Raw genomic sequence first — 25,935 nt, forward strand, 5'->3', positions numbered from 1 at the left:
AGCCGGGAATCAAGGGGCTCTGGGCTGCCGGCAGCAGCAGGGAGCCCAGAGCCCTTTAAATCCCAGCCGTGGCCGGGATTCATAGGGCTCTGGGCTGCCCTCAGCAGCGGGGAGCCCAGAGCCCCTTTAATCCCAGCTGCGGCCGGGATTCAAAGGGCTCTGGGCTGCCCTCAGAGATTCCCAGCTGCAGCTGAGGTTTAAAGGGCTCAGGGCTCCCCACCGCCACGGGCAGTCCAGAGCCCTTTGAATCTCGGCCGCAGCTGAGATTTAAAGGGCTCAGGGCTCCCCGCGGCTGCAGGCAGCCCAGAGCCCTTTGAATCCCGGCCGCGGCTCCAGCGGATGGGCTGGGGCTGGGATTTCAAGGGCTCGGGCTCCCCTCAGCAGCAGGAGCTCTGAGCCCTTTAAATCCCTTCCCCAGCCCCGCAAAGCTCCGGGTTCCCCCAGTCGCTGGAGCCCCAGGCCCTTTAAGTTGACCCTGAGGGCTCCCAGCCACTTCTTCAGCTGGGAGCCTCTGGCTGATTTAAAATCAAGTATCACCTCCCCACCTCCAACCTTCCTTTTTGGCCCACAGCTGTTTTGGTGGGGTGGTGCTGGGGAAGGAGGGTTTGTTTCTGCAGGGCTGGGTGGTGCTGGGCCGGGGTGTTTCCGCCAGGCCGGGAGGTCCTGGGGGTGGGGAGGTGTTTCTGCAGGGCTGGGGGGTTTCGGCCCTCAGCTGTTTCCTTTGGAGTAATGTGGCCCTCGCCGCTTTACGAGTTGTGCAGGCCTGCACTACATAGAAGACAGGCTCTCACCTTGTTGAGGTAGCTGACAACAGAGGTGCCCACTATAGTCCAGTCAGCCCATATGAATGCAAAGGAAAGAAGCGAAACCATGAACTGGTCTCACAGCTTGAAAAATGACACTTGTCAGAGGGGAAAAAAGGACCAAGGAAAATAAACAAAAGTTACAGCAATTAAAGCAACAATGAGAAAAATCTGAAGGTAGTAAGGCACCAAGGCACCTGTATAATCATCTAGGACTCTAGTTTTCAGAGGTTTAATGATCCGTTCTCTCTGGGTCAGGATGGCTTTCCTGGCTCCATCCCACTTCCCTGGCCCTCTCAGGCGGTACTGGTACGGCGTGCAGGGGCCAAAGAAAACCTCCACGGCAAGCTTTGGATCCATGAGGAAGAGAGACGGGAGTTTGGGCTTGACCCCTGCCAGACAGGCCACTTCATCCATGTATGGGATGTAATTTGCCTGGATGGTATAGCGCTGGCTTTTCACATACCTGAAATGAGAAAGAAGTGCAGGTGTCTCTGGAGTGTTGTCAAATGGAGACTGCACTGACCAGGAAATGACATTCCTGAGGAATAAGAAGCTTCTATCCCTCTCTGAAATGTGAGGAGAAGGAGATGCTGATGTATTCTTGCACCTTTGGAGGCTGGATTACTCTCACTCATTACAAAGATTCGAGCTGCTTTCTGTTCACTGACTGAGAGAAATTCACCCCTGCACAGACATCCCTTGGGCCATAATTGGGACACAAGTGGCATGTTGATCTTGTGTGTGGGATGGGGATGAGTTTCACTTCATTCTCCTTAGAGGAGCTGGATACATTCTCTAAAGCAACTTTGGCCTCAGACCTTACTCTGTCTTCTACTTAAAATCTTTATCTGGAGCTTCCCCAAATTATTCAACCCTCTGTATTTAGGTAGAATTGAAGGGCCAACGCTCCTGAAAGTTAAGTTGCTACACAATACTGAGGAGTGCTTAACAGCAAAGTAAAAGGGCTGGAAATTAACACCCAGCCATCCAGAGTTGTCAACACTTGTAAAGTTAGCATGAGTTGTGTGATATTCTTAGGATTTGGGGTTTAAAGCTTTTTATGACTTCATGACTGAGAGTTTGATGTGAGCAATTTTTGCTATTATTCAATATATCTGCCTTCTCCCATTATTTTCAGTGTGACTGAAGCCAAAGAATGCCCTCAGCCAAGATGGCCACTGTAGCAGGGTGGTCCCCTGCTCCTGCCCCTCAGGGCTTAAAACAGCCCAGGAGAGGGCTGTAGCTGGGGCAAGAAGCCTGGGCTGATTGGGAGAAAGCAGGCCCAGCTGTGGCCAGGTCCCAATCAGGCCTAGCTGGCCCCTATGAGAAGCAGTGAGCCAGGAGCCCTGTCAGTCTCTCTCTGGCTGTAGAGGGAAAAGGGGCTGACTGCAGGGAGCTAGATAGCGTACTTCGAGTGGAGCAGGGCTGGGGAAAGGCAGAGGAGCAGGGGAGATCCAGCCTGGAAAGCCCCAGGCTGCTGCCTAGCATTAGGCCAAGAGGTACTGCGGGTTGCAGGGGGCAACCCAGGGGTAGGCAAAGGCAGCAGGTCCAAACCCCTTTGCCTATGATGAGTGGCTGATACTGCAGTCTGCCTCAGAGAATGGGGGCTAGATGGAGACTGGGCAGTAGCCAATACTGAGGCAAAGTAGGGATAGTGGAGTGGGGGTTCCCCTGAGCGGGGGAGACCCAGCTGAAAGAGGCACCGGGGTCCTGGGAGGAACATGAGGCCAGAGGACAGGCGAATCAGTGGCCTGCAGAGGGTGCTCCGGGCTGGAAATTGAGCTAATTCCAGAAGTCACCAGCAGGAGGCGCTGCAGGGGTGAGTTCAACTCCTCTACAGCCACTGTTCCCCTTACAGATTTCTCAAGTGGTACAGGCTGCTCCTAGTAAAGAGGTTCAGCATCTAATCCCTCTCCTAGTGAAGGCAGCTGCCTCTGTGCTGAAAGGGCAGCAAATAGACAGGAAAACTATAGGGAGGCAGGGGAATGTGGGATGCAAGAGGGAGAGAGAGGGGAATAGGTGGTGGCAGCAAGGCAGAATGTGAGGGATAGAATTCTGTAACAAGAAAAAGGGAACAATATATGGGGCAGACGGATAAACCTACTCACACAGATCATTTCCCCTTGTCTGGGGTTCAGTAGGACCCTGCTTCTTACATGCTTTGTATTAACACATACTTCCCTGGGAGACCTAGAGGATGGGTGCATGAAATGCAAAGTTTGTTGGCTAAAGGTCCCCATGAGGATAAAGGGAGGAAAAAAGTGAAGCAGGGAAATAGGCAGAAGTGGGTGGGGAGCTGATTGCCCTGCTGCCTTCTCAGCATGCCCAGTGGTTACTGATTCACATAATAGTTCCTACTGTTTTGCCATTTCCTCTCTCTTCTGTGCAATATCGGCCATCATGTTGCTTGCTGAAGGCAATCTGTTCAGCCCTAGGAAAGAGAAGCCCAAGTCAGAAGGGAGATCCATGAGGTGCTCGCAGACGCAGAGGCAACAGCTCCTGAGCAATAAGAGGAACAAAGAAAAGATAAAGAGCCTCAGAGAAAAGAGCATTGTTTGTGCCTCCTCTCTCTTCCTCTGCCCCCAAATAAACCCTAGAGAGTAACAGCTCTTGAACTCTCAGCAACACCTCCTGCCCCCAGGAAGGCTCAACATTCAGGGGGGCGTTGGAATTCGAAAGGCAGGGAGCTGGGAGTGGGTGAGCAAAGGAGAGGGCATGAGCAAAAGTGCAAACTAACTGCAGCCAAAGGGTAAGAGAAAGCTAGCCAGACTCCAGCACCAACAAAGAGGGAGGGTGCAGGAGTACACAGAGAGCAGAGCTGGAAATGATCTTTTTGGGGGAAGTGACAGTTTTCACAGAAAGCTTCCAAAATAAAACAACCAGGCCTCACATGCATCACAAAGAAGCAAAGAACATAACCAGGTCACCTTTCAGTAGGAAGACAGCAGACGAAAGACAGAGAGCAGCGGAAATGTTGCAAGATGGCAGGTTGTGCACCTGAACAGCACTGGCTTAGGATTTCCTTGGAAATGTCTGCGCTTTCTCTGCCCAGCAGGCACTAGACTATTTCCTGCATTTTGGTTCACATACCTGTGAACACACGTGTTGCCCAGCGACCCTGGAGTTCAGCAATGGGCATGATGGCCCCCAGTGGCTGGATGAGGCCAATGAAAGCCAGAGTTGGTTTCTCCAGCTGAGGAGGGAAGACAAATTTATACAGGGAGACCTGGTTTTTGATCACTTTGGCACAGTCCCCAAGGAAGGGGAAAGAGAAGCTGTATCCTGTAGCGAAGACAACCACATCAATGTCCTCCTCTCTGGTGCCATCTTCAAAGATGGCGCTGGTTTCAGTGAACGCCCTGATGTTTGATTTTACCAGCACCTTGCCCGAGATGATGCAGTTTGGCAGGTCGTCGTTGATGGTTGGGTGCTGGCTCAAAAGCCTGAATGGCAGAAAAGAAATACAAGAAATGTGAAGATCTCTTTGGGCAGGAGGTGACCTTCCTCAGGGCAGGAGGCTGCCAGGAGAAAAGAGAACTATTTCCTCCCACACAATGTGCTAGCACTGCAACTGGAAGCCATGGGAAGGACACATCAGGTTATTCAGTCCATTCTGCTGCATAAGCAGGATCACTCCATGTAAGGAATTCTATTGCTTTGTCCAGTCTATACATCCACCACTTCCTCTGATAAACTGTTTTTGTTCTGTGTTTGTCCAGCATCTTGCACCATGGGATCCTGGTCCTTGATTAGGCCTCCTTGGTGCCACCACAAATCAATGAATAAATAATAAACAATTCCCTGGCCTAACAGCTTGCTATTTGCAAGTTCTTTCAGGTACTCAGCTTAAATTATCTCTTTTTTTATGCCCTGTCTATACTAACAGCTATATCAGCACTTTTGTCACTTAGGGGTGTGAAAAAACACTCCCAGCAACGTAAGTCTTGCCAGCATAAGCACTCATGTGCACAGCGCTATGTCAGCAGGAAAGCATCTCCTGCCAACATGATGGCTACTCGTTGAGTTCGTTTTACTATATCAATGGGACAGCTCGCTCCCATCGGCATAATGTGACTACATGAGTGATCTTACAGCGGCACAGCTGTAGAGGTACATCTGTGCCAATGTAAGCTTGTCAGTGTAGACATGCCTTAATGATGTCATCCAGTACCATTCTGTTTACTCCCATATATCACACAAAATAACTCCTCCTCTTCCTTGGCATTTACGTCCCTCAAGGATATTTTTAACTCGAGTGATAGGCATGTTTCAGAGGGCAGGAATGGGAATAAGAGCTAGGCCCCAGGTGAAGCAAATGCTGACCGATTTGGCAGAGCAGCAGCAGCAGTGAAAGCTGGGCCCCAGGTGACGGACCGAGATTGGCTGGGGGGAATCTGGCACAGCAAGCGATTCAACCCAGGCCCTAGAGACTCTAGCTGCAGGTTTGCCTGAGATCTTACATTCTGTCATGGGGCCTGAGGCTCTGCCCCTCTCTCCAGTGCTTGACAGGCCCCAGCTCTCCACTCTCCTGCGGTGGTGGTGGGGGGGAGCGGAATGAACATGACCCTTCCCCTCCTGGCTCCACAGCCTGGAGAAAGTCTCCTGATCTCCCCAGCTCACCTGTGTGCAGGCTGCAGACCATAGATTGCATGGTTGAATTTTGCATTCAGTTTCTTCTCTGCAAAGTAGTTAAGCAGGGATAGAGGCACAATGCGCCTGAGGAATTCCACATAGCGAGTGGTATAAATTGTGTCTATGGGGTACCCTTCTTCTCCAATCCGACCAAGTATCCATGCACCTCGCCTGGTGCTAAGGAAAACCTGAAAGGGAGAGAAACAGGAGCTGTTGGAAACCACAGGCCTTTGAGTGACTTGCCAAGAGCCTCTTTGACTGAGAGCCATTCTCATGAGAGTGAATGGTTTACATCTAGTTGTGTTTCTTTGATTTCCTAATAAGAGCTTTGCCACACACCTGTCCATGGTGCAGCACCCCCTTTTGGGGCTATATGGGGAGTGCACACACATAAATCCAATACTCCTACCCTAGCGGGTGCTGCAGGATGTGTCTTTCTAGCGGGCCAGTACTTAACCCTCTGGCTGAGGTCTTTTGGTTGTTTCTTCCCCTCTCAGGCAGAACAACAACTCCGTCAGCAGTCATCAAACTAGGTTCAACACAAGAAAGGGAAAGGAAAGTCTGTAAGCAGCTTTCTCCAGGGTATGGGCCTCTGACTTCAGAACCCCCCTCAAATGTCACTGTATATGTCAGAGGTCACTGGGTTCCAGTGCAAGTCTCAGTCTTTCCCCCCGTTTTAGCTCAGGGATCTGCACCGTCATTCTGCGAGGGCAGGGGCTCTGCAGGCTATCAGCCTCCTCTCCAGGGCCAGAGAAACTCAGCCCGTTCCCTTCCGAGGGTTGCCCCCATCTGAGTGGAGTTCTTTCCTTTTAACTCCTCTTCCTGACCCAATTTGCAGGTGCGGTGGGGCAGGGCCACCCTAGCCCAAAGCAGCTCCTTAACCCCTTCCATGCTAGTGCAGGGTTTCTATACCATGTCACAAGCTTCAGTAGTAACTTACTATTATTAGAAATGAGGTATTTAAGCGTATTAATTATTTTAAACAAAAAGATGTTCCCTGCCCCCAATGGAACAACAGATGGAGACAGGCTGACAGACAGGGGAGCAGAAAGAAATGATGAGACAATGCTAGCCATCCTGCTAGGAGGTGGTCTCAGCACACTGGCTGCCTAACCATTTGAACTATCTTAGTGATGAGCACAGTGGCTGATCATTGGAGATGAATGCTTGGCTGCCCAGATGGTGGTGATGGGAGAGCTTTGCTTCCTCAGCGATGGAAGGCTGCTCTGGGAAGAAGGCTGCTGGGAAGAGATGGGGTCCACCTGATTAGAAAGGGGAAGAGCATCTTCACACACCGACTCACACAACCTAGTGAGCAAGGCTTTAAAGTAGGTTCAAAGAGGCCAGGTGACAAAAGCACAGATACACATAAAGGAAGGTGGCCTTAACAGAGAGCTAGATGTTGGGGGAGGGACATGGAAAGTTACCATAGGGTCATACAAACAATAAGAGGAAAATCAGTGGGTTAAACTACTCAATATCTTAGATGTCTATATACAAGGGGTATGAGGAATAAACAGGAGGAACTGGAATTATTAGCACATAAGCTAAGTTTTGACAATTGGATTCACGGAAACTTGGTGGGATAAATCTCATGACTGCAAAGTTGGTATAGAGGAGGATAGTTGTTCAGGAAGGATAGGCAGGGGGGAAAAGGGAGGAAGTTCGTTTGAGATCCAGAAGGAGGTGAGAGGCAGATCATTTGAAAGTATCTGGGCAAAGATAAAAGGGGGAAAAATAGGGATGACATCATGGTAGGGGTCTACTCCAGACCACCAAATTAGGAAGGGGAGGTGAATGAGGCATTTCTAGAACAAATAGCAGAAATATCCAAAACGCAAGACCTGGTAGTAATGGGGAACTTTATCTTCCCAGAAATCTGTTGGAAAAGTAATGCGGCAAAACACAAAACATCCAATAACTTACTGGGGACCTATGTTCCCTCTAAGCTGTGCGGCCGCCCAAGAGCCAATCAAGCACCATGCACTTGATTAGCAGAGCCCTGCACATCCAGCAATGTGTGTTCAGGAGCCCCTGCCCCTGCAGCTGCATTGCTCCTGCCCTCTGCCTTGGAGTCCCGGCCAGCAGCTCTCGGGACCTTCCTGCTTGCTGTGCAGAGTGGAGGAGGGACCAGGGGGCACTGATGTCAGGGTGTCCCCTTCCTCACCCAAGTACCTCATCTCTGAAGAGCAGGGTTGGGGGACAGGGCTCAGGAGTGGAAGGGAGCTGGTGGTAGCTGCTGCAGTCTGAGCAAGCCTGCCAGTGAGTGCCTGTGTCCTTAAAGAGACAGCGCATGGTCTCTCATATACTTTCCCAGCAGCCAGCACACATACACACTGTCTGTGTCTCACACCCACCATCACACACACACACACACACACACACACACACACACACACACACACACACACACAGAGTCTGTGTCTCCCGCACACACACACTGTCTCTGTGTTTCTCGCTCACGCACACACAGTCTCCGTCTGACACACATACTCTCTGTCTCTTTTACACTCACCTCCCAACACATACTTGTGTTGCTATTGTTACTGCTGGGTACTTCCTGCAATGCACATATATTCTCTATAATTTTATTCTTTCAAAGTGCTGTTATTTTAGTTTTTGACTGGTCTGTGCATTTCAGAATTTTATTTCTCTCTCATGTTTAAATTCAATTCTTTTAAGTAGTGAGTTCTAAAATGCCTAATCTGTCCTGGCTGCAGTAATTATCCTTATGGTAACTTAAAAAATATTATATTTATGCTTTTTTGTTTCTACTGGTGACGCACATCATCTCAATATTGATGCACATAACAAAATTAATTCCTCACATGGATGAAAAAAATTAGAGGGAACATTGTTGGGGACACCTTTTTGTTTCAGAAAGTGGAGGAAGTAATGGGGGAGGTGGGGCAGCCATTTTAGACTTGAGTCAGACCAACAGGGAGGAATTGGTTGAGAATCTAAAGGTGAAAGGCAATTTGGGTGAAAGTGATCACGAAGTGATATACTTCATGGTTCTAAGCAAAGGAACGAGTGAGAGCAGCGGAATAAGGACAATGAACTTCAGAAAAGCAGACTTTTAACAAACTTAGAGAACTGGTAGCTAGGTACTCATTAAAAACATAAAACCCATTATGTTTTTTGCACTTGTTTGTTAAATTAGTACTCTTTGCCTGCAAAGTACTCCCAAATACAGTCCTTGAAGGACAGCTGCTTTTTACTTTGGATTTATGCAAACAGACGACGGATGCAGCAGGGTCAGGGTCCCCACGCAGTGGAGTTCGGGGTTGGGGTCCCTGCCGCTCACCTCGCACCTGGCACTCTGCTCCTGGCCCCACTCTGTGGAGAGGTCTATGGGTGGAGAGCACTGGGCATAGGGGTTTGTGGGGGGAGTTAGGTGGGGGGCACTGTGGTTCTCAACCTGTGGCCCACTTAACACTTTGTGGGCTGCACACGCAGCCCACAATGATAAATAGGTTGAGAATAACTGATATAAACACATTTTTAATATATGGCACAAGAACACACCTTTGTAAAGATAAGGAGGGGATGATCGGATAATGGATGAGGATGTTTTGTTTGAACTAGTAGGTACAAGGATAAGGATGGAAACTAACAACACCTGGAGTCAGGGCCGGTGCAAGGATGTTTCGCGCCCAAGGCGAAACTTCCACCTTGCGCCCTTCCCCGTCCCCGAGCTCCTGCCCTGAGGCGCCGCCCCTGCAGCAGCTCACCATCCTCCACCCTGAGGCACTCCCCTCGCCCCAGCTCACCCCTGCTCCGCCTCCTCCCTGAGCACTCCGTCGTTGCTTCACTTCTCCCACCTCCCAGGCTTGCGGCGCCAATCACGGCGTGCTCGGGGAGAAGGCAGGGCAGGGGTGACCTGGGGCAGGGAGTTCCCCTGCGTGCTGCCCCCCCCCTTACTTGCTGCAGGCGGCCCTCCCCGCGCTCCCTTGCCCCAGCTCCCTCCGCCTAAATGCCAGCGGTGACCGGGGCAGCCAAAGATCCAGCCGCTGCAGTCGCTGCCAAAGAAAATGCCGCCTCCCAAATTCTAGCGCCATAGGCGACCGCCTAGATCACCTAAATGGTTGCACCGGCCCTGCCTGGAGTGTAATACATAACTTGTTTGTATCACTGTATAAAAGGAGAACTTATAGGAGGGACATCTTTGTGCTGTCCTAGGGGCAGCATCCTGGTGTGCTGATTGAACTGGTACCATTGTCACAGGCAATTCACTCCTTTAGTGGAAATATAAAAGTGTGCAGTGCTGATTTTTTTCCTCCTTTACTTTTTGTACCACTGTTTGCAGCATTTAGTCTTTAGCTGAATTCACATGAATGTTTATTCCTTGTTCCAGATCATCAGCCTGTGAACTGACAGATGGAGCATTTGCAGGTGGAAGCCCACTAATAAAGGACTTCCCCCAGCCTAAGGGGAGAATCCACAGAGTCCAGGATCTCAATTAATTACAGGGGACAACTAAAGATATAACAGGTCCCAGGGCTAAATCATAGAATATCAGGTTAGAAGGAACCTCAGGAGGTCATCTAGTCCAATCCCCTCCTCAAGGCAAGACAAATCCCCAGACAGATTTTTACCCCAGTTCCCTAAACGGCCCCCTCAATGATTGAACTCACAACCCTGGGTTTGGCAGGCCAATGCTCAACCCACTGAGCTATCCCTCCCCCCTTATCTGAAGGGAACCTGATGGGGACACTGAGCAGAGAACCCGGACAGCGCCCACTGCTCCTCGAAAGTGTCAAGGGAGCCAGGGGACACTGCCCAGAAGAACTCCACCTGGATGCGTGAACAGACGGAGGATCAGAAATAGGCCCTGGAGTTGCAGGAAACCCTGTCAGCCAACCTCCTCTCTCTGGTCTTGTAGATGGCCATTTTGGCCAGTGCTAGGAGGAGGCTGACAAGGAGGTCCTGCGGGCTTGGTGGGGCCACAGATGGGGAGTGCATAGATAATGAGGTGAGGGGAAAAGTGCAGCCAAAAATGTAACAGGATGTTTAAGAGGAGCCAGAATAGGGGCTGCAACCTGGCGCACTCCAGATACACGTGCGTCAGGGTCTCCCTCATGCTGCAGAAGGGGCAGGTGTCTGGCACCGGTGAACTGCGCCAAGAAGACACCCATGCTCACGGCTCTGTGAAGGAGCTCCCAACTAATATCCCCAGCGGGCTTCGGGACCAGGGTGGAATATAGGCTGGCCCACCGGGGTTCCTCACCCTCCAGAGGTGGCAGAAGGTCCCACCACTTCATGACAGGATGGGACATGAGGTGAGGACATGAAGGGTGTGGAGCACAAGCATATACAGATGTTTCCTTGGTGTGGTCTGGAAATGAGCTGACTGCACTTCATTCAGCCGGATCACGGTGAAGGGGTGGGATGGCTGAGTGGGGCCATGGGGGCCCAATGAAAAGATCCAGGAGGTCTGGGGTGGAGGGTGGGTGGGGCATGTCCTCTCGCAGGATCCAGTCAAAGAAGACCCGAGCAGTGGGCGGTAAAGCGGCCCTCACCTCTGAAGTAAACGCTGGGGAGTACAAGGTCTGGAGAGCCCCATGAGCCGAGCGAGTGTCAGGTGGTCCAGCCAGTCTCCCCAGTCATAGTCCAGGAGGTCTCCAACTCTGGTGACTTCTGCCAGGGCCAACCTTTGGTGCACCGAGGGGGACTCCGCCACCTGCACACAGAGCTGGGGGTTGTGTAGCAGGAGCTCTGTGAGATCCACCCCTTTGGCGTCCACCACGGACCTGGTGGCCGAAATCAGTTTCCAGATCCGGAGGAGGTCCTGGAAGAAGGCTATCAGCCCGGAGAAGTCTTGCAGAAGACCACTCCAATGGAGATAAAGGAGCTGCCGGTCGTATTGGAGCCCTCGGAGGTGGCGGAGGAAGGCGTGCTCCAGCATGCTCCACGCTGGACTATCTGCACCATACAGGAGCCTCTGCAGGGCCTGGAGGTGGAAGACATGGACTTGAGTGCGTAGGCACTTCAGGCCCTGCCCCGCTCCTCCAGGGGCAGATGGAGGACCCCTGCAGAGACCCAGTGCATTCCTGGTCAAAAGAACTCTAGAATCACTGTCCGGAGGTTGGCCAGGAAATCCGGCCAGGAAATCCGGGGCAGGGACCAGGGTGTTGAGCCGGTACCAGAGCATGGACAGGACCAGTTGATTAAGCACCAGTGCCCTCCCTCGAAGGGACAGATACCGGAGTAGTCCTGTCCATTTCTGGAGCTGCTCTGTCACCCTTCCCTCTAAACCGTGCCAGTTCTCTGGCGGAGATGGATGAGTGGCAGAAAGGTAAATGCTAAGATAGAGCAGCGGACCCACGCTCCACCAGATGGCTTGAAGCGCGGGTGCAGGAGTCTGGTCCTATTGGCATCCAGCGGGGGTGGGCGGGCGAAGCCCGCCCACTTCTACTGGACCTCCCCCCAGCCTAAGGGGAGGATCCACAGGTCTGGGACACTAAGTAATTACGGGGGACAACTAATGAAAAAACAGGATTGGGAGTGAGGTCATAGGGCTAAATGAAGGAACCTGACGGGGACACCGAGCAGAGAACCCCGGACAATGCCCACTGCTCCTCGAAGGGGTCTAGGGAGCCAGTGGACGCCGCCCAGAGGAACTCTGCCTGGATGCGTGAGCAGACGGAGGAATGGAAATAGGCCCTACAGTCTCAGGAAACCCCATCAGCCAACCACCTCTCCCTGGTGTTGTAGATGGCCAGTTTGGCCAGGGCCAAGAGGAGGTTGAGAAGGAGATCCCGCGACTTTGTGGGGCCACGGATGGGGAGCGTGTAGATAAAAAGGTGAGGGGAAAAGTGCAACCAAAACCGCAAGAAAATATTCAGGAGGAGCCGGAACAGGGGCTGCAACCTGGCGCACTCCAAATAAACGTGCGCCAAGGTCTCCTTCTCACCACAGAAAGGGCAGGTGCTAGGGACAGACGCGAACAGCGCCAAGTACACACCCGTGCTCACGGCCCCGTGAAGGAGCCGCCAACTGATATCCCCGGCGGGCCTCGGGACCAGAGTAGAGTACAAGCTGGCCCACCGGGGCTCCTCACCCTCGAGAGGTGGCAGGAGGTCCCGCCATTTGGTATCGGGGTGGGACGCAAGGGTGAGGTAGTGAAGGATATGGAGCACGAGTGTGTACAGATGTTTCCGTGGCGCGGTCTGGAACAGAACTGACTGCAGATCATGCAGCCGGCTGGCAGTGAAAGGGTGAGGAGGCCGATTGGGTCCACGGGGCAGGGGCCCAATAAAAATGTCCACGGGGCCTGGGGTGGAGGGTGGGCGGGGCGTGCCCTCTCGCAGGACCCGATCGAGGTAAGCCCGAGCAGCGGGCAGTAAAGCGGCCTTCACCTCCTGAAGTATGCGCTGGGGAGTACGAGGTCTGGAGAGCCCCATGCGCTGAGCGAGCGTCAGGGGATCCAGCCAGTCTCCCGGTCGTAGTCCAGGAGGTCTCCGACCCTGGTGACTCCCGCCGAGACCAGCCTCTGGCACACCGTGGGGGACTCCGCCACCTGCACACGAAGCTGGGGATTGTGTAGCAGGGGCTCCGCGAGGAGGTCAACCCCCACGGTGGCCGCCACAGACCTGGTCGTTGAAAAGAGCTTCCAGGTCCAGAGAAGGTCTTGGTAGAAGACCGGCAGCCCGGAGAGGTCTCGCGGGAGACCTCTCATATGGAGGTAAAAGAGCTGCCGGTCGTATCGGAGCCCTCGGAAGCGGCGGAGGAAGGCATGCACCAACACACTCCACGCCAGATTACCCGCACCAAACAGGAGCCTCTGCAGGGCCTGGAGGCGGAAGACATGGACCTGAGTGCGTAAGCACTTCAGGCCCTGCCCCCCCTCCTCCAGGGGCAGGTGGAGGACCCCTGCAGAGACCCAGTGCGTCCCTGGCCAAAAGAACTCCAGAATCGCCGTCCGGAGGTTGGCCAGGAAATATGGGGCCGGGACCAGGTTGTTGAGCCGGTACCAGAGCATGGACAGGACCAGTTGATTAAGCACCAGTGCCCTCCCTTCGAAGGGACAGACACCGGAGTAGTTCTGTCCATTTCCGGAGCTGCTCTGTCACCCTTCCCTCTAAACCGTGCCAGTTCTCTGGCGGAGATGGATGCGTGGCAGAAAGGTAAATGCTAAGATAGAGCAGTGGACCCACGCTCCACCAGATGGCTTGAAGCATGGGTGCAGGAGTCTGGTCCTATTGGCATCCAGCGGGGGTGGGCGGGCGAAGGCCGCCCACTTCTAAAGGGCCTCCCCCCAGCCTAAGGGCAGGACCCACAGGTCTGGGACACCAAGTAATTACGGGGGACAACTAATGAAAAAACAGGATTGGGAGTGAGGTCATAGGGCTAAACAAAGGGAACCAGATGGGGACACCGAGCAGAGAACCCTGGACAACGCCCACTGCTCCTCGAAGGCGTCAAGGGAGCCAGTGGTCGCTGCCCATAGGAACTCTGCCCGGATGCGTGAACAGACAGAGGAACGGAAATAGGCCCTACAGTCGCAGGAAATCCAGTCGGCCAACTCCCTCTCCCTGGTGTTGTAGATGGCCAGTTTGGCCAGGGCCAAAAGGAGGTTGAGAAGGAGATCCCGCGACTTTGTGGGGCCACGGATGGGGAGCGCGTAGATAAAAAGGTGAGGGGAAAAGTGCAACTAAAAACGTAAGAAAATATTCAGGAGGAGCCAGAACAGGGGCTGCAACCTGGCGCACTCCAAATAAACGTGCGCCAAGGTCTCCTTCTCACCACAGAAAGGGCAGGTGCTAGGGACAGATGTGAACCACGCCAAGTACACACCCGTGCTCACGGCCCCGTGAAGGAGCCGCCAACTGATATCCCCGGCGGGCCTCGGGACCAGGGCAGAGTACAAGCTGGCCCACCGGGGCTCCTCACCCTCGAGAGGCGGCAGGAGGTCCCGCCATTTGGTATCGGGGCGGGATGCGAGGGTGAGGTAGTGAAGGGTATGGAGCACGAGCGAGTACAGATGTTTCCGTGGCGCGGTCTGGAACAAAACCGGCTGCAGATCATGCAGTCGGCTGGCAGTGAAAGGGTGAGGGGGCCGATTGGGTCCACGGGGCAGGGGCCCAATAAAAATGTCCACGGGGCCTGGGGTGGAGGGTGGGCGGGGCGTGCCCTCTCGCAGGACCCGGTCGAGGTAAGCCCGAGCAGCAGGCAGTAAAGCGGCCTTCGCCTCCTGAAGTACGCGCTGGGGAGTACGAGGTCTGGAGAGCCCCATGCGCTGAGCGAGCGTCAGGGGATCCAGCCAGTCTGCCCGGTCGTAGTCCAGGAGGTCTCCGACCCTGGTGACTCCCGCCGAGACCAGCCTCTGGCACACCGGGGGGGACTCCGCCACCTGCACACGAAGCTGGGGATTGTGTAGCAGGGGCTCCGCGAGGAGGTCAACCCCCACGGTGGCCGCCACAGACCTGGTCATTGAAAAGAGCTTCCAGGTCCGGAGGAGGTCTTGGTAGAAGATCGGCAGCCCGGAGAGGTCTCGCGGAAGACCTCTCGGATGGAGGTAAAAGAGCTGCCGGTCGTATCGAAGCCCTCGGAAGCGGCGGAGGAAGGCATGCGCCAATACGCTCCACGCCGGATTACTCGCACCAAACAGGAGCCTCTGCAGGGCCTGGAGGCGGAAGAGATGGACCTGAGTGCATAAGCACTTCAGGCCCTGCCCCCCCTCCTCCAGGGGCAGGTGGAGGACCCCTGCAGAGACCCAGTGCGTCCCTGGCCAAAAGAACTCCAGAATCGCCGTCCGGAGGTTGGCCAGGAAATATGGGGCCGGGACCAGGGTGTTGAGCCGGTACCAGAGCATGGACAGGACCAGCTGATTAAGCACCAGTGCCCTCCCCTGAAGGGAGAGGCACCGGAGTAGTTCTGTCCATTTCCGGAGCTGCTCTGTCACCCTTCCCTCTAAACCATGCCAGTTCTCTGGCGGAGATGGATGCGTGGCAGAAAGGTAAATGCTAAGATAGAGCAGCAGACCTGCGCTCCACCAGATGGCTTGAAGCATGGGTGCAGGAGTCTGGTAGAAGGAAAACACACTGGATGAACAGTTTTCTGTTTCCTGAGTGACCAGGGCAGAGGCTACCCCAGAGCAGTCAGGAAGATGCTAGAAGCAATTAAGTCAGGCAGACTCCATAAGATACCTGGAACCAATTAAGAACTGATTAGAAGCAATCAAAGGAAACAGGCTAATCAGATCACTTGAAGCCCATTTAGAACCCGCTGGGACTAGTTTAAAAAGAAGCCCCTTCAGCAAGGTTTGCTGGTAGGAGCTGGGAGTAAGAAGGTGTGTTGTGGGAAGACTGGAAGAAAGAAGGTGCGCAGTAAAAGACCTGGGAGAACAAGCGTGGTCAGGTACCAAGGAAGGTGCTAGGAGGGGTTGTTTGGGGAAGTAGCTCAGGGAAGGGCTATAGCTCTGGTAGAAGGAAGACTACCTGTTTCCACTGCCAATTAGGGTCCCTAGGCTGGAATCTGGAGAAGAGGGCAGGCCTGGGTTCCCCTGCCCCACACAAATGCTCCCTGAGAAGGAAGATAGGGACTAAAGAGGGTTCTTAAACCAAACCTGCTGACTAGCCAATGATGAAGGTGACTCAGTAAGCTGTAACCCTTGTCTCTATGAGAGGAGAGAGGCTACACTGAGGGTCACAGCAAACCTCTGAGGCAAACCCTTACCGCCCAGAAGTGCAGGATGGTACACATGCCACACATGATAAATCTGTATTTTCAAAAGCAGCCTGTCTCGGTGGTTCTTTGCGAAGTTCCTTTTTGTGAATCGTAATCAGTAGTTTCAGAGGGGTAGTCATGTTTATGATCAGTTTCTGCTTTGAAGCACTGAGAAAATCACTGCAGCTGTCATATCCCTTGAGACACAACCAGTTATTTCTATGACACTGTAATAGTACTGCTCCCACCCTCTTTTCAAGGCATCTGTGGAGAGTTTGATACTGTCAATGGATCAAAAAACTGCAGCACTGGAGCTGATATCAGAATGGGCTTTCATGTTCTGGCATCCATGCTCATTCAGTGACCTTGTGGCGGAGGTGTCTTAGATGAGTTGTGGAAGCTATATAATTAGGCATGAACTTGTTGGCATAGTTCCTAGCAGCCTCCGAATTCCCTTTTTTATCTTCAGGTCTTGACATGTTCAGTATTGCCCAAATCTTTGTTTCATTGGGCAACACTCCCATTGAGGTCAGTCTGTCCTCCCAGGTATGTTATCGCCAAGATTTGAAATTGACATTTGCCTTAATTCAGTTTAAGGTTATTTGCTCTCACAATTTCCAATACTCTCTTCACTTGTTCCTGATATTCAACAGCCGTGCTGCCCAAATTATTGTGCCCTCAGGCTACACTTTCACGCCTGCTAGGGCCTCTCACATCTGGCTCATGTTCTGCAGGCAAACATATTCAGAAAGGAAATCTTAGGAAGCAGTATTATCAAATGGTGTGTTGAAAGTAAAAGTCAGTAAGGTCGCAGATGACACTAAGTTGGGGGGGAGAGGCAGATACACTGGAGGACAGGGATAGGGTCCAGAGTGACCGAGACAAATTGGAGGATTGGACCAAATGATATCTGATGAGATTCAACAAGGACACATGCAGACTCCTGCACTTAGGACGGAAGAATCTCATTCACTGCTACAGGCTGGGAACCGACTCACTAAGCAGCAGTTCTGCAGAAAAGGATCTGAGGATTACAGTGGACGAGAAGCTGAATGAGTCAGCAGTGTGCCCTTGTTGCCAAGAAAGCTAACGGCATATTGGGATGTATTAGTAGGAGCATTGACAGCAGATCGAGGGAAGTGATTATTCCCCTCTATTCAGCGCTGGTGAGGCCACACCTAGAATATTGCATCCAGTTTTGGTTCCCCGCTACAGAAGGGATGTGGACAAATTGGAGAGAGTCCAGCAGAGCGCAACGAAAATGATTAGGGGGCTGTGGCACATGACTTATGAGGAGAGACTGAGGGAACTGGGGTTATTTAGTCTGCAGAAGAGAAGAGTGAGGGGGGATTTGATAGCAGCCTTCAACTACCTGAAGGGGGATTCCATAGAGGATGGAGCTAGGCTGTTCTCAGAGGTGGCAGATGACAGAACAAGAAGCAATAGTCACAAGTTCCAGGGCAGGAGGTCTAGGTTGGATATTAGGAAACACTATTTCACTAGGAGGGTGGTGAAGCACTGGAATGGGTTACCTGGGGAGGTGGTGGAATTTCCATCCTTAGAGGTTTTTAAGGCCCGGCTTGACAAAGCCTTGGCTGGGATGATTTAGTTGGGGATTGGTCCTGCTTTGAGCAGGGGGTTGGACTAGATGACCTCCCGAGGTCTCTTCTAACCCTAGTATTCTATGATCTTAGAGCTCTCAGAGTCCAAGGGGATCTGCCAAAATCATGATGATGCATCTAATTTGCTGAAGAATTTGGCTCCTGTCATCTCAGACAATATTTTACTTCTTGTGGGCAAGTAGAAATGTTCTCTTTTTATGCTTTTGTTCAGCTCCTTAAGGTCCATACACAGCTGTGGTCCCTCTCCTTTTTTCTTTATGATTTCTAAGGACTCATCTCAATCTGATGGTCTTCTATTCTCCAAATAATACCATCTGCCATGAGATGCAGAGATGCAGAAAAGGGCTGCTAGGATGATCCAAGGAATGGAAAACCTGCCTTATGATAGGAGACCCAAGGAGCTTGGCTTGTTTAGCCTAACCAAACGAAGGCTGATGGGGGATAGGTTTGCCATCTAAAAATACAACAGAGGGATAAACACCAGGGAGGGAGAGGAATTATTTAAGTTCAATGCCAGTGCTGACACAAGAACAAATGGATATAAACTGCCCATCAACAAGTTTAGGCTTAAAATTAGATGACGTTCTCTAGCTATCAGAGGAGTGAAGTTCTGGAACAGCCTCTCAAGGAGAGCGGTGCGGGGGAGAAGGAGGGTAAAAAAAAATACTGAGCCTGATAAGTTTATGAAGGGGATCGTATGATGGGACTGCCTATAATGGCAGGTAACCAATCAGCAACTGCTAGTAGCAAAAATCCCCAACGGCTGGAGATGGAACACTAGATGTGGAGGGCTCTGAGTTACTACAGAGAATTCTTTCCCAGGTGTCTGGCTGGTGGGTCTCATCAACATGCTCAAGATCTACCTGATCACCGTATTTGGGGTAAGGAAGGAATTTTCCCCCCAGGTCAGATTGGCAGAGATCCTGAGGGTCTTTCACATTCCTCTGGAGCATGGGGCAAAGGTCACTTGCTGATTTGAACTAGAGTAAATGGTGAATTCTCTATGACTTGAAGTCTTTAAATCCTTATTTGAGAATTTCAGTAACTCAGCCAGAGGTTAGGGGTCTATTACAGGAGTGGGTGGGAGAGGTTCTCTGGCCTGGAATGTGCAGGAGGTCCAACTAGACCATGATAGTCCCTTCTGGCCTTAAAGTCTATGATCTCTTCTTCTAGTATCTTTCTTAAAATTGTGGAACTTTCCATGTTGCATATACCACTGTCTCTGTATGTTCTCTTAACCTTATCTTGTACGTTAGTGGGAGACACTCATTTCCTGTGGATACATTATTATATGATGCTATTAATACTTACATATCTGGTTCTCATTGCCTTTCTGTCTCTCTGTGGCATACATCCTCATAATAAGACCAAGCCCCTTACACATGTGTAGGCCGAAGATGTTTGCTTGCCTCTATGTACCACCACAAACTCTTGTTTTATCATCTTCCCTTTCTATTTAAGTGTCAGCATGCACTCTCCCAACATTGGAATTGTTCCTCCATCATAGTTTTTCACAGACACTTTTGACTCTTCCACTTTTATGGTCTGCTTACGTCTTTCTATTTCAGTTTCTGTTACTACATTTACTTATGCCCCAGTATCTATCCTGTATGTCCTATAAGTAAGGCTATATTTTAGTCATGGGTATTTTTAGTAAGAGTCATGGATAGGTTGTGTGCAGTAAACAAAAATTCATGACCTGTTTCTCACTTGTATTATATACCCCTAATTAAATCTTGGGGGGGGGGGGGGCGGGGGAGTGGCCCGGGGTGCCATGGGTGCTGGGGAGGGGGATGGCCCAGGGACACCACAGGTGCTGGGGAGTGGGGGAGTTGGCAGGGCTGGCAGGCTCCCTACCTGGCTCTGTGCCTCCCCAGAAGCAGTGACATCCTCCTCTCTCAGGTCCTAGGCAGAGGTATGGCCAGGCAGCTCTGCACACTGCCTCTGCCCAGCTCTGCAGGGACAGTGCTGACAGGCCAGAAGCAGTGCACAGAGCTGCCTGGCTGTGCCTCCGCCTAAGAGCTGAGGGAGGGGGATGTTGCTGCTTCCAGGGGACCCCCCCGCCAGGTAAGTGCCATCCAGAACCCTTACCCCCTCCCACACCCCAACCCCGAGCCCCCTCCTACACCCAACTCCCACTGCTGCTGGGAGAGAGGGGTGCAGTGGCTTGAGACTGCCCCAGCAGCAGCTAGTGCAACTGACCCAGGGGTTGCCTGAGTTGTTCAGGCAGCCTCTGGGCCAGCCGCACCAACCACTGCCAAAGTCATGGAGGTCCCAGAAAGTCACAGAATCTGTGACCTCCATGACAAACTTGCAGTCTTACATATAAGTGGCTGGCTAAAATGTGCACAAATGGCAATCTTTTGAGTTTTCAGCCTTTTCCATTACTGTACCTAAGAACAGATCTTCTTCTTCAGATGATATAGTCTCATTATATAATGATTATAACATTCTTTACATTCCACTAGTACAGGGCTAGGCAACCTATGGCATGCGTGCGGAAGGCGGCACAGGAGCTGATTTTCAGTGGCACTCACACCTACCAGGTCCTGGCCACCGGTCTGGGAGCTCTGCGTTTTAATTTAATTTTAAATGAAGCTTCTTAAACATTTTAAAAACCTTATTTACTTTACATACAACAATAGTTTAGTTATATATTATAGACTTATAGAAAGAGACCTTCTAAAAACATTAAAATGTATTACTGGCACACACAACCTTAAATCAGAGTGAATAAATGAAGACTCGGCACACCACTTCTGAAAGGTTGCCGACCCCTGCACTAGTATATCTGGACAATGTTAACAAAAGCCATGAAAGTTAGACATTTTTAAATCAGCAGGTCCAGGTAACTTGCATCTAAGAGGTTGTACAAGTCCATCTAGGACCCCGGGTATGTACTCAAGCAGCTAGACAACTGTGCTGCTGCGGCTCCACTGGTATAGTTATTCTAGCTAGATCAAAGGTAGCTGAGGTATGTCTACTGTGCTGCAGTCACACCTCTGATTGCAGGGCAGGTATAACCTTAGAGGCAGGCATTTGCCCTGACAGACCATGTCAAAAGCATAAGCATGTACTTGTGAGTAAATGCCTATATCTGTGGCGAAATGCCTATGCCTTCTCCCTAGTTGCCATTAAGTGCCTGCAGATCACAAAGAGAGTGGGTGGTATGAACTGTGTCTGGGGCACACGTTCCATCCCCAGTAGAACTGGAATTCAATGGTAATTTTGTTGGGAGCAACACTGACTCAGAGGCTTGCTGGCCTTGCTCACTCAGGTTCCGGGGTGTTTTAGCAGATGATAACCACTGTAACACAGCAGGTGTCGGTTCTCAATTCAGCATTCCCCCAGGGTGGTCTGTAGGCCTGATGTCCCTTGCAGGGTCCCTAGGCAAAGCAGAACGAGTACGAACTTTGATGCATAGCAGATTGAGCAAGTCTGCATGGATGGGCCTTCCAGATCTGCTCCCCATTCCTCACTGCCCTCTCTATTGCCCAGTCTCCTGGCACACCACTGAAATCAATGGGAATTCCACATGAGGGTCAAACGCAGGAAGTGTAAGATTCCCCCAGTGTGGATTGGAGAGGGAATGGGGCCCCGAGTGTGGTTGCACCCTGGAGGGGAAGTATAGCCATGGGGGGGAACAGCACTCAGCTGCTGAGTCAGCAGAAGTCACACAGTGATCAGCCACAACATTCTGACCATTCAGTGGTGTAAAATAATTCTCTAAACCAAACCTGATCTGCGGTGTGGCTGAGCTCCACTGCCAGGTCTGTTCCTGAATTGCCAGTGCCGATCACAATGACTCTCTTCCCCGAGAACTCCTGGGGCGTCTTGTAATCCCGGCTGTGGAAGTAGCGGCCTTTGAACTTTTTGATCCCTGCAAAGAAGAAGCGGAGCAGCTGTAGGTGTGCCCCATGCCTCCTGCATTGTCCTGGGGGTCTGAGATTCAAGGAAATAGCAAGGGTCTGCAGCATTCTTTGGGCAGAAGTGACACACAGCAGTTAGACAATCCATGAGTGTGTAAAACTGAGTCAAGATCCCTCCTTGGTATATGTGATATCATCATCCTGCTTGTTCTCCAGCCAAGCACAGAGTGCCCCAGGAGTAGACAGGGACCCCTCGATTTCCAATGCAAGTGACAAGCAGAAAAAAAAAATCTTTAAACTCTTTCAGGACTTTAAATGAAATGAAGCAAATGAGGGCAGAAGCCAAGAGTTTCCCCCTCCCACTTTGTAGGTCACCTTTAAAGCTGGACTGCACAAGGAAACTGGGCTGCGGATGACACTCCTCTGGGGATCTAATATGCAGCTGGATTTGGCTCTGGATTTGCTTCTCTTTGCTCATAACCTCTGCAAGCGCCATCTTCATTTTAACCCTTGTGACCACATGTACAAGGAACTTTGGTTTGAGAATTTGGAATTTTCATTTCAAATTTTTAACTTATTTTTCATTTATTCATTTTATTATTTTTACCTTACTTCATAAATTCCCAATAGTAATATTGCATAATAGGACATCATGTTTAAAATATTCCATTTTCATTTAATCTGTTATTTTTAAAATTGGTAAGGGCAGGTACTATTTAGTAATGATTAAAATACTTTATTTCCTTGATCATAGGGCCTTTGGTTTGTGTCACTATTGAAATGTGAAACTATTAATTTTCAAAATCTCCTGTGAAATGGAAATTCTGAGTTTTGACCAGCTCTAATACTGCCTCCAGGGTCCAGGCCTCCAGGACACAACAGGGCATCCACTAGGAGCCTCTGCAGAACTGCCACTGTCTCCATCAGGAAACCCCTCTGGTCCCAGGCCACATGAGAGGATGGAGGGACTGGAACTAGAACATAACATATGGAGATGCAGAGAGACATAAAGGGTTTAGGTTCAGAGGGGTAGCCGTGTTAGTTGGTATCAGCAAAAACAACAAGGAGTCCTTTTGGCACCTTAGAGACTAACATATTTATTTGGGCATAAAGTTTGGTAGGCTAGAGCCCACTTCATCATATGCATGGAATGGAAAATACAGGAGCAAGTATAAATACATGAAAGGACGGGCATTGCCTTACCAAGTGTAAGGTCATTCTAACGAGACAAATCAATTAACAGCAGGATACCAAGGGAGGAAAAATAACTTTTAAAGTGGTAATGAGCATGGCCCATTTCAGACAGTTGACAAGAAGGTGTGTGAGGTGGAAATCAGTATTGGGGAAATTAGGTTTAGGTTTTGTAATGACTCAACCACTCCAAGTCTTTATTCAGGCCTAATCTTATGGTGTCCAGTTTGCAAATTAATTCCAATTAGTGTTGCACTCCGCATCCTACCTGGGAAGGAGTCCAGTGGCAGATGGGCGTTGGTGTGATGGCCGGTGCAAACCATGACCCCATCAAAGATGGCTGACTCCTGCTTCCCTGCTGTCTCTGTGACAATGTCCCACTGGCCTGTGGTGGAGAAATCTGGGTGTTTTGTCACACTGACCACGATGGTCTGGAAGGAAAAGGGCACTCAAAGTTGGCACCAGGGAATTTCATCTGTTCCCTCGGAATGGAGCCCCTGACACTAACTTCCTCCCCATGCCTGAGTCAGCAACCCAGCCAGGAAGCACAAGGCCAGTGCACAGCTGGGATCAGCAGCAGGAGGCCAAATGGGCTCTGCTGGGTTTTGCCTCATGGCCTCTGTGGGCTCACTGGCTCCCACAGGGAATGGGGCTGCAGCGACTCCTGGGAGCTGGGCTGTAACTTCCGCCAGGCAGCCCCCAGATGAAAGGAGGTCCCAGAACAGCTCCTCTGGTTCTCCTTGTTCCATGAGTGTGAGATGTTTCCTCATGGGGGAGGTGCAGGGGGGAATTCTTTCACCTAGATCTTACACATCTGTGCATACACTCTCTCTATCTCTCTCCCCTACCCCTGCACACTGGGACAGCTCTCCTCACCTTGAAGCGAATGTATTTCAGAAGGTCGAAATGGTTGGCATACATGCGGAAATACTCCATGATTTTGGAGTTGTGCATGTAGTTGGGGAAATTGGCTGGGATGGGGAAGTCACTGAAGCACATCATCTCCTTGGAAGTGTTGATAATGACAGATTTGTAGATGCTGGCCCTGCCCTCTTCGGGATTCTCCTGCAGGGAGCAGGAGAACATTATGAGTTGTAACATTAACCATGTGAACTCCCAAAAAACTAAAGTTCTACAAGTTAAATAGCCAGAATTACTGACTCCGTCTGCAGCAGCTGAGGTGACAGTCATCTTTCGAGTGTGTCTTTGTCATGTGATGTTAGCCTGGGGTGCAGTGGGTACACAATGACATTTCTTTAAATGTTCTTTAAATCCCCTTTGGGGATGACAAATAAAACCAGCAGGAACAAGAAGATCATATGATCACCTTGAACTTGCAAGAATCCTAGGAAAACCTAAAGCACAGTGAATTTAGGAAGGGATAATAAAAAATAGATGGCTGGCTGGAGTCATTTCTAGCGTACAGAATTACTGGCACTGGTTTATAGTCCTTCCTGAGATAAACCACATCTTCCTCAATGTGACTTATATTTTCTGAACTATTTGACTTTTATGCCAGGTGCCTAAATCACAAGCAAGACCAAGAGACTGTAGAAAGAATCAAAGGTGAATTTTTTACCTCATAAAGATTAATGTAGCTGAGTTTTTTCTCTAGGTAAATGCCTAGTGAAGACCAGGCATGTTATTTTGGCCATGAGTTTAACTCAATCCCTGGAGGGCCAGAGAGCTGTTTAACTCCTAGGAAAACTTAAGTTCCTGGTCTTCACTGTTTTATTACCTCAAGTTTGTGCTGTTTACCTCAGAGTAACTCTTTTTCCAGCAGTGAAGACAAGGCCTAACTTGGTGAAGTGTATACCTTGCCCCAACGAGCTTAACAGGTTCACCGCCCCAACAGGAACATGTAGAGTTGCCAGTTTTGGTTGGATGTGTTCCTGCAGGTTTCATCACAAGACATAATCTTTAATTAAAGATTAATCTTTAATTTCTGGAGACTCCAGGACAATCTTGGGGGGTGAGAACCCTGGGGACACTGCCTGAACTGAGACTCCATTAGGTTATTTGCTAGTAGGGAAAACTCACCATAAACATCACTGTGGGCAAAGCTCAGAGGAAACTGGGCATCAGAGAGTCTAAGCTGAAGTAAACTTCTCTGAGCAGGGAGGGGGGCAGCAGAAGCAGGGTAGACTGTGTATGTTAAAGCCAGAGGGCGTCTCTTTCAACTTGCACCTTCTTCCAGGTCTGGCACTCATTAGTTACACCTCTGCAGGCTCCCTCACACATTGGTAAGGGCCTGATCCAGAGCCTCTAGGGTCAGTGGAAAGATTCCTGTTGACTTCACTGGCCTCTGGGTCAGGCCCGTAGCAGGTGCACACAGGCCTAAGGGAGCCTGAAGCCTGGCCTCTATGACAGTGTTTATACAAACTCTTCCCCCATGGCTAGAACCGGCTCAGCCGCACCTGGTGCAGATGGAGCTCTGGCTGCAACAGCCATTTTCAGTGCTGGAGCTCCTGTGGGGGGTAAGCGCAGCGCAGCTGAATGGGTGTTAGCAGCGCTGGGGACGTTTGTACAGCTCCCTAGCACGGTAAGGCTGTGGTGGAGTCTGACCCATGGCTACTGGCCCTGCATTGTTTTGCTCCTAAGCAGAGGTTGGAGCATGCAGAGAAATGCTCGTAGAGAACATTCCCCCAGGGGAAAGGCTGGAAACACTTTCATTTCCACCCCACCAAGCGAGTCAGGACTGAGAGAAACTCTGACCCACCTCAAATCTCCAGAGCCCTCCAATGTCGCTGCTTCTCTCGAAGCAGGTGGGCTCCAGCCCCTCGTCCAAGCAGCATTTAATGGAGCTCAGTCCACAGATGCCAGCTCCAATAACTGCAACCCTCTTCTGTGCCATGCCGTCTGGCTTCAGAGTGCTTTGCCAGCCACCTGGGAGAGGGGGAACCTCGGCCGTATTCCCCATTGGTGCAGTTCAGAGCTGGAGGAGTTGCAATTACTTGCCGACTCCGAATGAAGGAGCAACTTGAGTCAGGGCTGCTCTCTGATTGGGCTGTCTAAGGCACTAAATTCCTGGGCAGGGAGGATCAGAGGAGGGGCGGGATCACTTCAGGGCTTCTCTCTTGCTGGAAATGCAGCTTGGGTCACTTGCATAACAAAGTAATTTGCTACACTAGCAGACAGAATTCA

The 25,935-nt window shown here is 51.0% G+C and overlaps 2 protein-coding genes across 4 annotated transcripts in view; both read right to left on the bottom strand.

Moving 5' to 3' along the window:
* Positions 1–227: 227 nt before the first annotated feature.
* On the bottom strand, positions 228–25,873 carry LOC127055811 (flavin-containing monooxygenase 5-like). 3 transcript variants are annotated; one of them, XM_050963231.1, is made up of 8 exons: positions 25,511–25,873; positions 23,668–23,856; positions 23,060–23,222; positions 21,469–21,611; positions 5,427–5,626; positions 3,897–4,249; positions 3,165–3,237; positions 228–1,269 (listed from the first exon to the last, which is right to left on the bottom strand). In XM_050963231.1, the coding sequence occupies exons 1-8, from the start codon at positions 25,709–25,711 to the stop codon at positions 906–908; spliced, it is 1,686 nt and encodes a 561-aa protein (XP_050819188.1). In that variant the 5' UTR covers positions 25,712–25,873; the 3' UTR covers positions 228–905. The 3 variants fall into 3 exon arrangements, with proteins under 3 accessions (XP_050819188.1, XP_050819190.1, XP_050819189.1); XM_050963232.1 differs by having other exon boundaries at positions 1,220–1,372; XM_050963233.1 differs by lacking the exon at positions 3,165–3,237 and having other exon boundaries at positions 1,194–1,269.
* Positions 7,821–25,935, bottom strand: part of SUCO (SUN domain containing ossification factor) — a 900,323-nt gene continuing 882,208 nt past the window's right edge. The window contains exon 25 of the transcript XR_007775597.1: positions 7,821–7,856. The gene's annotated coding sequence lies outside the window, so the exon portion shown is untranslated. The remainder of the gene's footprint in view (positions 7,857–25,935) is intronic.

The sequence above is a fragment of the Gopherus flavomarginatus genome, chromosome 7 (genome assembly GCF_025201925.1).
Source record: "Gopherus flavomarginatus isolate rGopFla2 chromosome 7, rGopFla2.mat.asm, whole genome shotgun sequence".
In the NCBI taxonomy this organism is placed as follows: domain Eukaryota; kingdom Metazoa; phylum Chordata; order Testudines; family Testudinidae; genus Gopherus; species Gopherus flavomarginatus.